The sequence below is a fragment of the Amphiprion ocellaris genome, chromosome 6 (genome assembly GCF_022539595.1).
Source record: "Amphiprion ocellaris isolate individual 3 ecotype Okinawa chromosome 6, ASM2253959v1, whole genome shotgun sequence".
Classification (NCBI taxonomy): domain Eukaryota; kingdom Metazoa; phylum Chordata; class Actinopteri; family Pomacentridae; genus Amphiprion; species Amphiprion ocellaris.
This window is the reverse complement of record NC_072771.1, coordinates 28,024,969-28,041,849: the sequence shown is the minus strand read 5'-3', so window position 1 is coordinate 28,041,849 and position 16,881 is coordinate 28,024,969. Positions and strand designations below refer to the sequence as shown.

The 16,881-nt window shown below is 38.2% G+C and overlaps 1 protein-coding gene across 5 annotated transcripts in view; it reads right to left on the bottom strand.

Annotated features, from left to right (window-relative positions):
- grid2 (glutamate receptor, ionotropic, delta 2) overlaps positions 1-16,881 on the bottom strand; it is a 529,256-nt gene that overhangs the window by 430,652 nt on the left and 81,723 nt on the right. For all 5 annotated transcript variants that reach the window (XR_004847816.2, XM_035950732.2, XM_035950733.2 and 2 more), the window contains exon 2: positions 8,321-8,476. Coding sequence is in view for 4 of the 5 variants with exons in the window: in XM_035950732.2 (XP_035806625.2) it covers positions 8,321-8,476 (156 nt within the window). In the remaining variant the exon portion in view is untranslated. The remainder of the gene's footprint in view (positions 1-8,320; positions 8,477-16,881) is intronic.

Below are 16,881 nucleotides of genomic sequence, written 5' to 3'. Positions count from 1 at the left end.
TGTGTACTCATCAACACGATAAAGTCTGATTTAGTTAATTTCATCACATTCAAAGTCAAATGTTTCTCACACCCTTAAGGCATTTGCTTCATGCTGACTTTCGCACTACACCACATCGTTCCTGTGAATCACAATGTGTTCTAGTGTGTCACAATAGATAACCTGAAAAGCTGCCAAATTTTCTAAATATATAGTATATTTCAGTCACTCTAATCCATCAAAACTTAAATAAAGAACTTAAGAAGATGGACCATTTTATTATTTTTTTTTTTTATACACATCCCATTTTGCATTACTGTTGAAACACTGTCAAACATTACAATTTGTATTACATTAATGAAAGACAATATTTTGAGGAAAAAAGAGTGTCCAGGTTCAACAGTATGAGGGATATTCCTACATTTCCCATGTTTGTGAGTTGGTTTACTGCTGTAGTTAATCTAAAATGTAAAATGTTATATTGGGATACTCTACACAAGTAGTTCCAACAAAGCCAGTTTCACTACAAATCCTGTTCAACAACAAACTATATGATTATAGTAAGAGTTTACTTAAACAAAATATCTTTAACTGAATCCTGAATTTGATAACCTTCTGGATGACTCGAACTGAAGCTTGACAGCATCCTTTTGAACCACTTGACAGATGAAAGTGCTGTAAGTCAAGGCAGGAGGAAATAAGCACATGTATGGTCATCTTCATCACACTAACAGACACAATGGGCCTGAGAATTTCAGAGCCTGGAATACAGAGAGCCCTGGATTCCAGAGGGAATGTTTAACAGAAGAAAATCAATCACATTCAGGACAATGCCAGCTTGGGAAAAAATGGAAACTTCTGTTTTGTTAGTTTCTAGCTGAAGAAAACTATCTGCGTTACAGTCTTTCATAGAGTTGAAGCAAATGTCTGTAAAATGTCATAAAATTGGGGGGGGGAAAAAGCTCTTTTAAAATCCTCAGATAGCTTGCTTTGTTTGACCAGTAATTCAAAACAGTAACAGAATTCATCTGCAATGCATTGCAAAATATCAAATGGATAAAAGCAGCAAAATCTCAAATCTGAGAAGATAGAACCAATACAAGTTTGACATATTTGCTTGATGACTTTAAGTGTTGCCAGCTACAAACAGTTGATTGTAAATTATTTTTAAAAATGTATTTAATTTGTCTTATCAAAAGGTTAATCTGCTTTTATGTCCCAGTACCACCTAGCAGATTAATATTTAAAATGTTTCATAGATGTTTGTTAGAAAAGATTTTTCCAAGTTTTGTCCCCGATTTAGTGCTGAATTCTGCAGCTATCTATACTGTATCACTGGATAACTGATGGAATGCATCACAGTCTTATATTAGTCATTCTATACTTAGGATTATTTATTTAGTTATGTTGTCATATACAGTGGTATTTAACATTAAATAACAGTAAAAATAAATCACTCATCAGAAGGAATGGCGTTGGTAGGGAGCCCTACATTTCACAGTGACACAAAAATAGACACAACACACTAACAGTTGTAGATGCTGGCAGGCTCTGTCAAGATTATGCAGGTTCAACTTTGCATACCTTCTAGCAAAGGTGTGAACGTTTTTTTTTTCTTTCTCCCCTCTATGTGTGCGGTAGTGTGTGCATAAATGCAGCTGTGTGGCCTGTGTGTCACGTCTAAGCTGAGAAGAAAAATAAGCTGAGACAACTATTGAGTTCCCTCCCTCCTGCAGTCTCCTTCTGCTTTCCATTTCCTCACCCCCCCCACCTTTCCATAGACTGTTATCCAATTAGGTGATTCTCATTGCCTTAATCGATGGAGACATGAACGGGCATACACTGACATGCATACAGACACCACACACATACACACACCACACACAGACACGCACACACATAGACATTACTGTTCCACAAGTAATGTCTGGACTATGGAAATGGGTGAGGGGATATGCTGTAGGGAGTTAAATGTGAATATAAGTGACAGGAGCAGAACCACAATTAAGTGCCATGCAGGAGCAAGAAAGGGAGGGAGGAAGAGAGGGCATGCGATTTAATCTAAGCCCATTTACACACTCCTGAGACAATTCTGTACACACACACACACACACACACACAAAAGAGCGTCAGGGCAGAGAGCACAGTAAATTATTTTGATACAGCATTTAAACAGATAATTCTGTTTGAAATTAAAATCTAGTTGGACAGCTCAATATTGTAATATGCGCTGCATTGTTAGAGATGGTTATTGTGATGTGCCATTTTTTATTACTCACTTCAGTAAAATGGTTCTATTGCTTCATAGCTAAGAGAATATTTTTTAGAGAGCAAAGGGCAGTTCTAACATATACTGCTGCAGGGATGAAGGCTTCACACAGATGTGGGGATGTGGCATCCTCTTTGGGTTATTTTCCTCTCAATGCTCTCAATTCAATCTAGTAATTATACTGTAATGATGGTTTTTATGTTATTTTATGTAACTGTGCCACATTCCCTAATGTACAGTATGTAGGAGTCAGTCACAGTGAACTGTGCTAAAATTAGTAAGTAACACAAATGACCCTAAAATCAATAATGCATGTCAATGGTACACCCTGCTTTTTAACACATTTGCACAAGAGCCCTGTAAATACTGAGAGTAAACAAAGCAGATCTGACTGGTTGCACACTTAGGTTTATTGTGGCTCAGTTAATTTTCCGAGGGTCATTTCCGTGTGGAGCATCATTACGTAGCATTTTTAATGACATCAGGAAAGGTGCATATTCCTCAGGACTCTGCTGGTCACACAAATATGTTAATAAAAAGATTCTTGATCAAAAATGAACCCAGTATTATATCTGGCTGTTTAACTCCAAACACAGAGGAGACTGGGAGATGGAAAATAGAGCTTGATGTTTAGAAAACAAACAAATCACTATAGCATCAAAATTGCTGAATTTACATCCATATTCCACTGAGACACCAAACATGTAAAACACTTCACCTTCCCCTCTGAACTTCTGCTGAGACTGCTGCTCTCCCTCCCTGCAGCATTCTTCCATTATGAGTTCTTTTTTAAAGCCTGGTGGTCTCCAACTAATCCCACCACTAAACCTCGCCGACTGAGCTCTGTTTCACACAGAATGCATCAAAGAGGGACTCCCAAATGCTGATTGCATAATGAACTACTACCTTTGCAAATCAGGTGCTACTTACACTTACATTGCCAGCACAGAGTGATGAAAGGCAAGGCACAAATTTTCACTATATACTTTCATGTATGTAAATTTAGCCTTTAAAGAGGACATGTGCTTAATGTTGCTATTAATCATGGCTTTGAATGCAGTGGGTTTGACTGTTTACAAATGATTAGCTATTGCAATATTTTAATGAACCCCATAACTGTTGCAACATTTATAATTTATGTAGCTGCAATTTCTAATGTTTTAAATTTATTTATTTATTTTTTGTATGTCTGATCAGTGGACTCCAAGTTGGTGAAAGGCAGCTGTACTACCTTTAATTTTTCGAAATTAATATTTGGATACCACCACCACGACAGAATATGAATATTCGGGTCCATATTTAAATGAGGAGCAAGAGGAGTGCTGATGTGACCTGGTAAGATTTAATTCTACAGATAATACAAAAAGAACAGATTAATGGTATTTCAATTTTTCTAAATATCGAAATGTTCCAAATGTATGTAACCTCCTGTCTTTTGTTTCTGTTTACAGTTGCACCAAGTAACACAGAACACAGAGGTGAAAGCCATTGGCTTGTCAGCGAGGTTACTAGTTAGCAGGACAAATACACTGATAGACAGGCAGATAGAGAGACAGCCAATCAATTCATCAGCTCGCTAACTACACAAACAGATGGGCAAACAGAAGACCAGCAGGCAGAAAGGCAGGGAAATGAGTTAGGCGGTCTGTTCAGTACCAGCAGAAATGAAGACAGGGAAGAATTCCTTGTACCACCCACAAATTTGGACAGACCAGTCAACAGACTGAGGGACTTAGTGGCCTGCTGGAGTTCAAACAGTCAAGGATGAGAGAAGCAAAGACTTAGAAGCAAAGCTGGTTTATCATTAAACACTAGGTGGTTGAAGTCCCCCGCAATTACAAATTAGCAGACTTCAATCTATGCTTAAAAACAATCCTTTGAATGTGGTATATGATACCGTTGAAAAATGGTGCACACTCGACTAGAGAACAAAGGACGACAAAAAGAGAGAAAAAAACATAATATATGAAGTGCTAAAAATCTAAGTCTACATAAAGACAAAAATGACACACACCGCAGGATGCAGAAACATGCTGGTGGCTCAGTCTGTTTGGTCAAAGAGCAAGCATTCAAATGCTGCCTCCTGCTGTGCTGTCACATCTCTTTTTCCTCACTGTCTTTATTTCACACAATGCTAATATTCAAAATAAGACACTTCAGATGCAAGCTGCTCACTTTCCCTGAATGAAAGAAGTAAGAAACAAACACAGCAATTTAGCCTACATGCACACAAAGCCCAGCTAATGGAACGACTCAGGTTGGGACTTCAAAGAATTATAGCCCGAGTACCAAACATCATTGTAGAGCCCTTTTATCAAAGCATGAGCCTTAACAAGGGTCTTAGAAGTACACAAACACAGACAATACATCCATGCAAGGTCGCCGGAGCGAATCTCTGAAACATAGACACACTGAGAACTTGGCCACTATGGTTTGCTATAGACATGACTCCTGCTGCCGGTTTGACTGAAATGCAGACAAGCTCGCAGATTTATTCTCCTTGCTTTCCATCACTCTCTTAGCCAAACCTAATATAATGTTTCTGGTGTGTGTGCATGTATTTCAGTGTGTGCACGGGTGCTGATAATCGGGCCTTTGTATTTGATTATCAGTTAATTAAATCACTGGAGGGATTCTAAGTTCTGGCATTTTTCATGCTGCCTGTTTAAATCCATTGGTTTTTGTTTATCTGAAGTCAATAAGAAAAATCTGCCAAGATGTGAGACCAGTAAGTGATTACCAACTTTCATCGTTGCATAGAGTACTATGGAGCAAAATGTTCCGATAGAAAATTTCTAACATTAAGTCTTTCTCCCCTCATCTTCTCCTGTTTACTGTAATCATTCACTTTAATCAGATGCTTATTACTAAACGAAAGAATACACATACACCGTAATGCCAATCTCCTTTGGCGACTTTGCAGCTCAGTTTGCACTATCTGAAAGTATCATGTCTTTATTGAAGTGATTTCTCATATCATTAATTGCATCAAAATTCATTTACAAATGTGTAGGTATTCATTATGAACACAAAAAAGATCTTAGACTGGCATGCAATGAAAAAGCTTGTGGAATCTACAGTATGTCACAGTCATAATATACAAGTTTTCCATAAAAAAATAAACACAGAAGTATGGCTTGCTGTTTGAGACTGACTGATTTGGTTCCGTTTCACTGTAAAGTTTGCACAGTATGTTAGTACTGTACCTGCTTCTTTCAAATGTCTGCCTATTCCTGATAAAATCCCTGTTTACATGGAAGTAAATTGCTCAAAAGGCAGACAGCCAGTCAAAAAGGCTGATGCACACATGGATATTTGGGCGATGATCAGTTTATCATCCAAATTTTATTTTGTGCCAACATACTAGCTTCTCCATTGAAAAACTTGTACTCAGTGCAATATGTTTCTCCAGTCATGGATACTGGTCCATATGGACAGCAGTTGTATCTGTCTCAGATAGCCTCATTATTGGGTCTACTGAGCTCATCCCAATTTGAAAAAATGCTTCTTCCAATAATGGATCCTTCCAAGCTATTTTCTTTGGTAAATGCAAATATTCTATAGAAATATTTAATGTTAATATTAAAGATATTAACATGAATCAACAATGATATTTCCAAACAAAATCATTAATCACTAAACATCAGAAAGAAGATAATAGCTGAGGTTTATACCTACTTCACAAAAGCTTTTGGATGACTATCAAACGCAAAAACAAATGCCCTGATTAGCAATTCACACAATACAATTGAAAAGAATGTGTGTGACACATCCTGCTGTCAGATGAATCCTTACTCATGCAAACAGTGCCAGCATATTAGTGCTGTATTGTAGTATTTTGTGATTTGCTATATTTCAGGATTAAAATGGTTTCAGTTATAAAGTGAAAGTGTCTGAAAGTTGCTAAGCTGTCAGATGTAGCCAAGGTTTGCTCTGTTTGAACAAGCAGGAAGAAGTGAGACTCCTCAAAGTCCAGCTAATTAATTGACTTCATATCATTTTTTGACCACGAAACACCTCATTAAGAGTATGAAGCCTTGAAAATGAAAAAATAAAATCGATGATAAATGACTCCTAGATTATTTTCAAAACAGAAATGAACACAAGGTTCTTTGAAAATACACCTCACCTGCTCAATAAACAAAGATAGTTCTTCATTCTTCCAATTACACAATATCATGAGTTGTAGTGGGGTAACTGATAGTTTGCACACTGGTATTTCCACTCTTGCTGGCCTGAAAATACATCCATATTGTGTATGCCTGCTTATTCCTGTATTATGTGATTTATGGATTCTGTGTGTCTCTCTGCCTCCCCTACAGCACTGGCAACTGCAACGTCACAGTGCCATTCAATACACCCACACGATCTTTCTCTTTCTGCCTCCCTTCAAATTTAAAGCTGCTGTAATGACCATAAACTAAGAGTGCATGGTTTTGTGATGCTGTGAAGCAGTCATGTGACAGTATTCAATAGTTCTAATTATCTATAGGAAGTTCGATGATACTGTAACGGCAGGAATGAACTTACAGTCAAAAGTGGAGGGCAAAATTAGTATAATTTACATATTTGTTCTTTTAAAGACGTATGCGTTCTGTAAATCTGGTAAAATTGCATAGCTTCTTCTGGTAACCATGTCCACTTTTCTGTAAGTAAATGAAAAATCGGTAACTAAAGTAGCAAAAACTAATGTAGTAGTCAGTGAATCCTGCATCTCATTGTTGCCGTCTAATGCTTCATATCAACAGTTGAGGGTATCTGATGAATTAGTCAAGGATATCAGTTGGACAAAAGCATTGCTAAAAGGTTCCAAACATCACGGAACCTATTTTCACTGAGCTCTTTCAAACTTTGATCTGTTAATAGTCAGTGCAGTTGTTTTTTTTTTTTTAAATTGTGAATCAGCAGCGATCCTAACTGACAGGCATGCTTTGTAAAATGACTAGTGTATCCATTATTTAGTCAAAACATATCAACAATTGGTCATTTTATTGTCCTAACTACATTTCTATGAAATAAAGCAACTGGCAATCAAATCAAAAGAGGGAAATAAAGAAAACATTGCCTCATCCTCAGCTGATTTGTGATGTAAGGAAACTCAAAGGGCAATGCATAATCGGCTAAATTAAATACAGAGGCTGTTTTTAGAGGTAACTTTTTAATGCCGTTTGTTCACATGAATTACTTTGTTCTGTTCTCTGTATATTGAAGAGGTCAACATAAACAGAGGCAGGACTGTGAAAGAGCCTCAAGCTGCTGCCTCTCACATTTTGAACTCTAAAATTTTCTGTGGATGTACTTTTTTCAGCATTTTTATCAAATCAGTTGGTATTTGGAAGTAACTATGTTAAGCCTGCAGAGTGGAACCTTTGTCTCCACCATTTTGCAGTGATAGTAATTAAACAAACACTGTTGTTGTTGACACATGCTTTTATTCCTACAGTGTTTGTCCAAGCCATTGATCAATTTCTTTTTTAGACTGTAATTTTTCTTCTGAATGGTAAGTTTCATTTTAAATTGGAGCATTATAAACTTTTCTTGAACCCTTTGGAATTTTTTTCCGCCTTAGTCTTCACCACACTTACAGATGCTGTAGCCGACTGCATCACTGTTACTACGACTGCTTTAATCTTCATCAGTCACAAACCAAGAATTTCTGGTTGATGGAAAACATTGCAACACCACATTACTGAGCTATATTTTGAAATACAGAGAGATTTACGTGCCACATATAAGATTAATCTGCATTGTATAATCTGGAGAAGTAGGAGCTTGAATATAATGGACGTCCATGTAAATGTAACAGTTCCACACTCCTGGTTTAAAGAAATTGTTCAGGAATTTTTTTTAAATGACTGACAAACCTCAGGGCCATACATATAATATGATACAAGATTTGAACAAAAATTCTTAATTATTATATGTTTAAGCAAGAGTGAAGGTTGGAAATTGTGACGAGAAGCCAAATAATTTTTCATGTCAATACCAAAACACAAAATGTCAATTTCACACTGAAACTGATGCACCTGCTGAGTTCTGTTGGTCCAAGTCAACACATTATGATCATCTTACCTTCTTGCACAGCCTGGAAAGGATTGTTCCCGTCAACGAATTCCACAGAGATCGTAATCTTCTCTGTCTCCAAGATCTCATTGTTCAAATTGAGATCTGCCACAGCAAGGCGAAACACCTCGTCATCTTTTCGCGCTGACTCATCAAAGATGGCGCCTAATCAAAATAAAAGCATGAGAAAGGAAAAGAGGAAACCATTACTCACTATTAGAGGACATTTGTAACTGAAATCCCTACCTAATATTTATGTAGCATGTTAAGACTGATGTGACTATAGAGTATCTGAACACAAACATCTGTGGAAAATAAAATGCTCACTTGGTATATCTTGATATAAGAGTGACGGGAAGAAACCATCTCGAAATGAGTGACTGTCTTGTAATATGATATGGGACGCTGGAAAAGCTACACCAGCTGTATTCTTCAAACATGGGCAGAAAAAAGCTGCACAGAATAACAGCCTTCACTCTATTATGACATGCTTGAAACATCTAGATGTGTAGACTTTAAGTATCTAGCCCTAGAATTGCACCCAAGCTTGAGAAAGATGGGGTAAGAGGAAGAAATGAGTTGACAATTGTGTTCATTCTAAGGTCAAACACTGCCCAAGTAGGACACACTGACTCAGCCAGAATTGTTGTTGCACAAAGGGAAATGGAAGAAGAGAAGACTGGTGTGTGCCAGTATCTGTAGTGGCAGATAAAGTTCCCACTAGTCAATACTAAATTAGTCATAAAAATAAAGGTCAACCTGCAGCGCTGCTAAAACAGAATGAGGCGACATGGGGTGTTGACTGGCTGGTGGAGATTTGGTCTTCTCTTTGGTCTGTTACACACAATTAACCACGGGTTGTGTTTTTTCCTCCATTTCTTCCCTTTTAGTCTCTCATTTCAACCCAGTTTATCCCCTGAATCCATTGGGCCACTAATTGTGTAAGCCAGTGCAATGAAGCACTGCTAACTGTATTTCGCTGACCAGAAAATAGGCCTTGTATTGTATAGTGTGTATGTGTGTGTCTGTGCATGTGAATAAGACACAGGTTGCAAATTCCATTAATAGCCAGCCAGACAGGCAACATAGACTGAGGATTGCTTGGTACCATATTTAGAAAACTGTTGTTGTAATTGGTCCTGTATAGTCTTCTGTTATTACCACAAAGGATGTGGTCTAAATCCCACAGTGGCCAAACCTACTGAGGAAAATGTGCTGTCCTGATGGTGCAAAGTGCACTCTGGATAAAATGTCCTTGAAAAATATTACTTTAATGCAATAAGGTTAGTATTCTCAGCCCAGGAATGTGCCAGAGAAATCATTTGCCTGCTTAATCAGTTGACAGAATGTGCAGCTTCTGCCCTTTCTAGGTTACTATAATGTAATTAAACAGTCTAAAACAATAAATTTAACTCAAACAGGGAAATCTGTGACCAGCAATAATCCTGAAAACCTCAACTGCTGTCTTTCCTTCTGCCCCACACTTTAAACCGTTGATCAAATTTAACTTCTGAAGGACAATTACTTTTAGCACTGCCTCCACACACACACACACACACACACACACACACACACACACACACACACACACACACACACACACACACACACACACACACACACCCCAAATTCAAAACCAAATGCTGTTTGAAAGCAGTTAGGAACGGTATGCCGACTGCCTCTTCATCAAAAGACCTCATGAAATATGTATCCTTCAATAATTTGATTCTTCAGCATTTGGTAACTGTAAATACCCTCCCACTGATTGAGTCTTGGTTCTTTTATATTCATGCAGTATAGATGAGGTGAGACAAACAGGCCTGGACAAAGCGATAAAGAGTGAAACACAAAGACTCATTAACTATTCCATTAGAGATAAATAATGAATTGTGTCCCAATCAGTTTGAAGATGACACTGCTGGAAAATGATCTGTACACATTTTAAACTAGCTCTATGACACAGGACAGTGGCAGGTTATATGTCTAGAGGACAAACGCTAGGAGAGGAGAAGAGAGGAGAGGAGAGGAGAGGAGAGGAGAGGAGAGGAGAGGAGAGGAGAGGAGAGGAGAGGAGGGGAGAGGAGGGGAGGGGAGAGGAGAAGAGAGGAGAGGAGAGGAGAGGAGAAGAGAGGAGAGGAGAGGAGAGGAGAAGAGAGGAGAGGAGAGGAGAGGAGAGGAGAGGAGAGGAGAGGAGAGGCCTATATACAGTATATACTGTATGCCTTTAAACTAACGCTTTGGGGAGGATGTTCCAACATTTATGACTAATGAATCAGCTCACTTGAGATTAGTGCCTTTGCAGTATCCACGGGATGAAAAAAAAAACTAATTGGGAAAAAAAAATCCACAAATTCATGAGGAATCACAGGTATCTTTAAAAGGTCTGATATGGTGAAAATCTGGAGAATATGAAGAGGCTTATTACTGCTATTCCTTTATCCCCTCCAAATTCCCAATATAGCGGTTCTCATTTACATATGTATCTGTTTTTATTCCACGGAGCTGGTATGAAATGGTGATTGAAACATGGCCCATTAAGACTACATGAAAATTGGCAGTAACCTAATTATCATTTCCAAGCTGCAGCTCTGCACTGCTAAACTAGGGATTTTATACCAGTAGTGTTGTCTTCCAGCTAACTATATACATATGATAAGGCCGTACAAAGAATTTGGTTGTATTGTGATGTAAAATCATTACTGACAAAGTCAAAGGTGACAAGCAACAGTTTTTCTGCACACTGTCTATATATGCAGAGACAGTCTTCTTCCTGAAGGGTGCAATATTTGTATCTGACATTTAAACATTACAGTCATGGTGAAATTACCCATATTTGGAATATTTTGAGCTTAAAATTGAAAGAAGCATTCTGGACATGTCAAATTAATTTGCTGAAAAGGGGGCCAGAATATGAGACTTTTAAATTGCTTCTTTGTTTTTTCCAAGGCTTTTCATTAATGTAGGCACTCATTTATTATCATTTTTAATTATCTTTTTTAACTGTTGCTTATTTCATCACATTATTTCTGTCTTGATTGAATGATTTTACTTGCCTCATTGCAATGAAGAGTCTGGAAAAGAACAGTTTTTTTTTTTTTTTTTTAAGTGCTGTATGGGTAAAGTTTTATAACTGTATCTTTTTAAAGAAACACAGAACAAATACTAAATGGCTCCTGTAATCTGGGCTTCCACAATGATGTTATCATAGTAACATGCTTCCAGACATATGTTAGAAGCTGTACACCACTTTCTTTGTATATGGGTATTTTCTTTGTAAATGTTTTTTCTTTCTTTTTTTATCTCTTTGAAATATTCCATCAGCAATGTGTTTTTGGATCTACTCACCATAAAAGTCACAAGAGGATAAAATGTATCCATATGTGCCGTATTAGAGCTATTAATCAGTCTTTTTTTTTTTTTTTTTTTTTACCCTCACAAGTCAATGGAAATGATCTGATTGGATGATTCTTCATCCAAATGTGTTTCAAAATAATTTGTAAGTATAATAATGTTCACAATTTTGACTCACTGCGGAACCTTGTATTTGGAATTATTATTCCTTTTGATTATTAGGAATCAAATTTAAAGGAATCCAAATGTAGCTGGTTTACATGAGAGGAAACAAGTAACGATGTGAGAGGAGAAGGTAGATGTCTTCTGTTCTCTGACTGCTATTTTGGAACCACCACATTGCTGAATATTAATAAATAAAATACTAATCTTGTTCACAAACACACTTGGACGTGCACGTACACAAACACCACACAGGATCCTGGCTCTTGCTCCTTTCCAGTAATGTGATTGTGAGCGCAAAGGCAGACGTCACAGCATAAATCAGGCAGGGAATAAAAGCATTGAATCTTGCTTTACACAGACGCCCCAAGGGCAGGCACACATACATGCTCACACACATAGCGTGTGGGCAGAGACACTAAATCACCAACCTTTTTCCCCAACCATCGCTTCCATGACAACAGCATCATCAACAACAACAGTGGTCAATTTGAATGGATGAAACATCCAAAAGTACAGACTCCAAATTGTTTGGTCGAGAAGTATTGATCAGATGTCTGCCAATGGTCAAGTGTTTGGTATTCATTTCCTAGTTTGTTTACATTGATAAAGAGGCAATAAATAACTTGTTTATCTACTTACTGCCACATACCTCCTGGGATGGATGAGAGATGGTGGAGGAAAAAGAAAAATGAGAAGAGGAACGTGTTGTCACTAGAAAGTGCAAAAAAATTAATACTCTGTCATGACAACTTTCTTTTATAATCTTTCATTGTACTCCTAGAAATAACATTTTTGAACCTCAGTAAGCTTAGTTTTTACATATGGTCAACTTTACATCTACTCTCAGTAATTCTGTGTAATTAAATTAAAATAATTGATTAGTGGAACTCCTCAGTAATTCATGTTTGCCTTCCTAAAACGCACACGCTTTAAACCAGGAAAAGCTGCATCTACATACAGTATTTTCAGCATCTGTTGTGGTTTTAAAATTACTTAATACATGAAATTACCCAGAGCCATCACCATCACACCCTCTTTGATATTTAATCTTGATGCAGGGGATCAAAGTATCTACTGCATCATTAAACACTTTCTACAACAGACAAATAACATGAGTAACAGAAACCATGAAAGATGAAAGGATGATACTGAATCAGTATGTAGCAGAAAATGTCTTTTCGGGGTTATCAGTGCAGTTTTACTCCTGCCATACTACACTGAGTCATGTATACTGTAAATAACTTGGTTTCCATAGCAGAGGCCAAACCAGAGTTTCATTCTTTTTAAAAGTCTACACCCATACTAACTGCCTGGTGGGTTCTACTCAGTGAGATTGCTCATGCTTTAGTATTAGGCTTGTATATTATATTACTCATGAGCTGTAGAAGTGTTTTTTTTTTTTTTTGTTGGTTTGTTTGTTTCCCTCCCCACCAAAAAACTATTGTTGCTTCAGCAGATTGCCATCAGAGAAGTACAGTCCCTCAAGAAAAGATCTGTGTGCAAATGAAGTTCACGATTGAACTGAGTCAATCCAGTGTGTTTTTTCAGTGAATGCAACAGATTTCAAGGAAATCTGAGACATTGTACAGAAACAGAAGCAAAACGTTCATATATATGTGAGCCTCATGGTGAGGGTACTGGGGATGTAAGTAACTCTCCAACATTAGTAGAATTCATCCCTTGGGAACTATATATATCTGTTCCAAATTGCCATGTAAACCACGCTACTAAACAACAGACATTGCTGTCCTGGCCATGTTGTGAGTATGGGGGGAAATTAAAAAATCATCCTGTCTGCTTTCATGATCTGTTGCACATCCAGACTACCTTCAGCAAGTCAAAGCTTCATGTCATATTAAATTGTTTTCACAAAGTATTTAAAATCTTTCCATTAAACTATTTTCACTATTTTACTATGACATTAAAGTATTTAAAATTAAATACCGGCATTCAGGCAGACAAAGGCACATGGCTGGATGGACAAAACATAGCTCAATTTCCTTATTAAATGAGCAAATTAGGATGGCACATCATCCAGTGCAGAGTTATTATGTCCCTACACTCTATAAAGATCCAGTAATTAAGCCAGCTCCATTTCAGGATAATGATTCCACACTGGTGAGAGAAAGATTGTGAAAAAAGTGGTGTTGCCCCCGTCTTTTAATCTGGTTTCATGTTAAAAGAGGAGTGCAACATGGACAGAGATGGTCTTGAAAATTATTATTTGAGTTGTCAAACAGTTAAAACACCATTCCTTGTCAGTCAGGTCGCTGCAGTTTTGAAGTTGCCATCTGTTTGTCTATATACAGTTATAAGCTCTCCAAAGTCTCTCTCCATCTGACTCAGTCTCTACACCTGCCTCCTGGACTTTTACTTTCATTCTCTCAAACTCTTCTCTATTGTTAAACTCCCCCCCCCCTCTTTTTCCCTCTCTCCATCTCCACGTGTATCTATCTGCCTCTCTTTCTCATGGAGCCGACTCCAAACAGGGCATTGAAGATTTCTGCAATACTGCGGGGGATTCATTCCTCTGTGTTTCAAACAAACACACACACACCTGTTGTTGAGGCTACAGCTGATGACAGTAATGTGGCAGGAACATTGACAGACTGACAAGGATAATGACTATGGAGGAACACACACACATACACACACACGATCACACACATGTGGGTGATGTATCGCTGATCTGTGACAAGGCTGGACCTAAGCGTTGCTGTCTCAATGTGATGATGAAAGCAAGGCGGCGGCGCTGAGTGATGATGGTGATGAACGGGGGGAGGTTATCGTCCTGCAGTGTCAAAAGTCAAAAAACGCACACTCGCACACACACAGATGCGAGGACACACAAACAGGCTGTTATTTACAGCGGTGATGTGAGAGCTGGGAGGGAGTGCATTTTGACACTTGGGAGGACAGCGTAGAATTAATGTGTGCTTTCGTGTGCATGAGTGTGTGAGTAAGAGAAGGAGAGGAGGACAAAGAATTAATGGTCACAGGAGAACAGAGCAGGCCAGTGGAGTACAAAAGGACAGATATAAAAACAACACTAATATTTATCATATGGACTCATATAAAACTTTTGCACGCATATAATGTTCAAGCAGTGTTGCTAGATATAAGGAGTAGGAATCCATTTTTGCATGTTTATGTGTGTGTAAACGTAATATAGTGGGTCAGCAGCAGAAATTTTTGCACTAACTTTACTAATGTCGATAGAGCAGTAGATATACACTAGACACTGAATCATACCTTGTGCATATACAGTCCTTCAGTGCGGACTTATAACAACACATGTTGTGTCTCTGCAACTATACAATCATTATAAGTTGCATGGTGTATGTATATATGAAAAAACATGTAGGGTTTCAAATGGCAAAGGACTGGAGACTGTCAAAAACGTGTGACTATGTAATTGGCTATACTTCATATTTATGTTAGCATATCTAAGTATATATGGACTGTATCAGCTCTTTGTAAGTGTGTGTGGTTGACTGGAGTACAGTGGGATGCCAGTGTCTCCATTCATGGAGAAATCTCTCTCCATCTCTTATGTTTTCCATCCTTCCACCTCTTTTCCCCTCATTATAAGTCTTTCCTTCCTTCATTATAAGCATGTATATTCATTTGCCCCATGGTTTAGGAGGCGTAGAGCCAGGAGATTTTGTAGTCATAGTTCAGCAGCATACAGTCCTTTGTCACTCTGTCACACAAAGCTGTGCCAAGGTCATTGCTATCTTCACCACGTCTCTCTCTCTGCTTTACCTTTTCCCCTCCACTTAGGTAGACAGAATTTAGCCCGACTGCTTCCCTCCTTTGTAGCGACCTACTGTAGATATCCAGGGCTTTGCTTCCTCCCACACAAATGAACATACTTTGAGTAGGTGGAGGATTAGTTTGTGTCTCCATTCATTAGCCAGCAAACTGAACACAATGTGGAAATTACTTATTCATCTATATCACATTTAGATACATTCCCTTAATGTGCAACCAGGACTGCAGAGGGTGGACAACTGACAGAAACATTTTTCTTCTTGTGTTTCTCTTGATGTCAGCTCTTGACCGGTTTTGGCCAGGTCCAGCTCGTTTGCAGACCACAGCTGACTCAGCTCCCGTCCGGCCAGGCTTGCCTGGGATCTTAAAACTGTAGAACTGGTGGCTGGGAGCCAGATGTTAGACTGTATCTAAGCTCTCGCCAAGTTATAAGTAAATGATAATTAGAGTGATAGCAATGTACCTTCTAAATGACCCAAGTTGTATTTTCAATGTACCTGTGTATACCCTTGACAGCTACTGCACAATGATAGCTGCATTTTGCTACTCCTCCATTTTCTCCTTCATAACATGTGGCATACATTACCTCTTGCTTTAAAGCTCAAAATGATACAGCAATCAACTCCATCTTTTTGTACAACACTTATTCATTCTCATTCCCTCTAAACACTGCCACTTACTTTTAACCTTCTCATTTTCCCTATAGTATAGCCATTTTACCTCATTCTCTGTTCTGCTTCATAGTACTGTCCCATCTATTCACTGTTCTCTGCTGATCTATCACTCCTTTGCCATGCCCTCATTCCCTTTCTACCAATTTTCTCATTCACTCATCTCCTCCTCCCTCCCTTTTTGCTCCTCCATTACCCATATCTCCATGTTCTCCTCCCTCTTTTGTACATTTTTCTCTTCATATTGCCATCTCCCTAAGCATCACTCTACTCACTTCCCTCCCTCCATCCTTGCCCTCTTTCCCTGTTCAATGTGATGCTTCATGTGACATTTAATCCAAGTAAACTCACTCTGGCTCAGGAGGCCTTGCTATCCTTCCATTTTTGCATCTGAAAGAGATAGTAACAGGGAGATTTCATCAAGAATGACTGATTTGATTATACAACTGTTTGAAGACTCAATCGGGTGTTTTTGGATTTTTGTATCACTTGAAACAAATCACCTACTTATTTCCAATCTATTTTCAACCCTTACCTATTTTTTGTTTGCTTGAGATATGCATTTGTTTGGTAGTTGCCTGGCAACTGTTCAGATACAGCAGGATACCA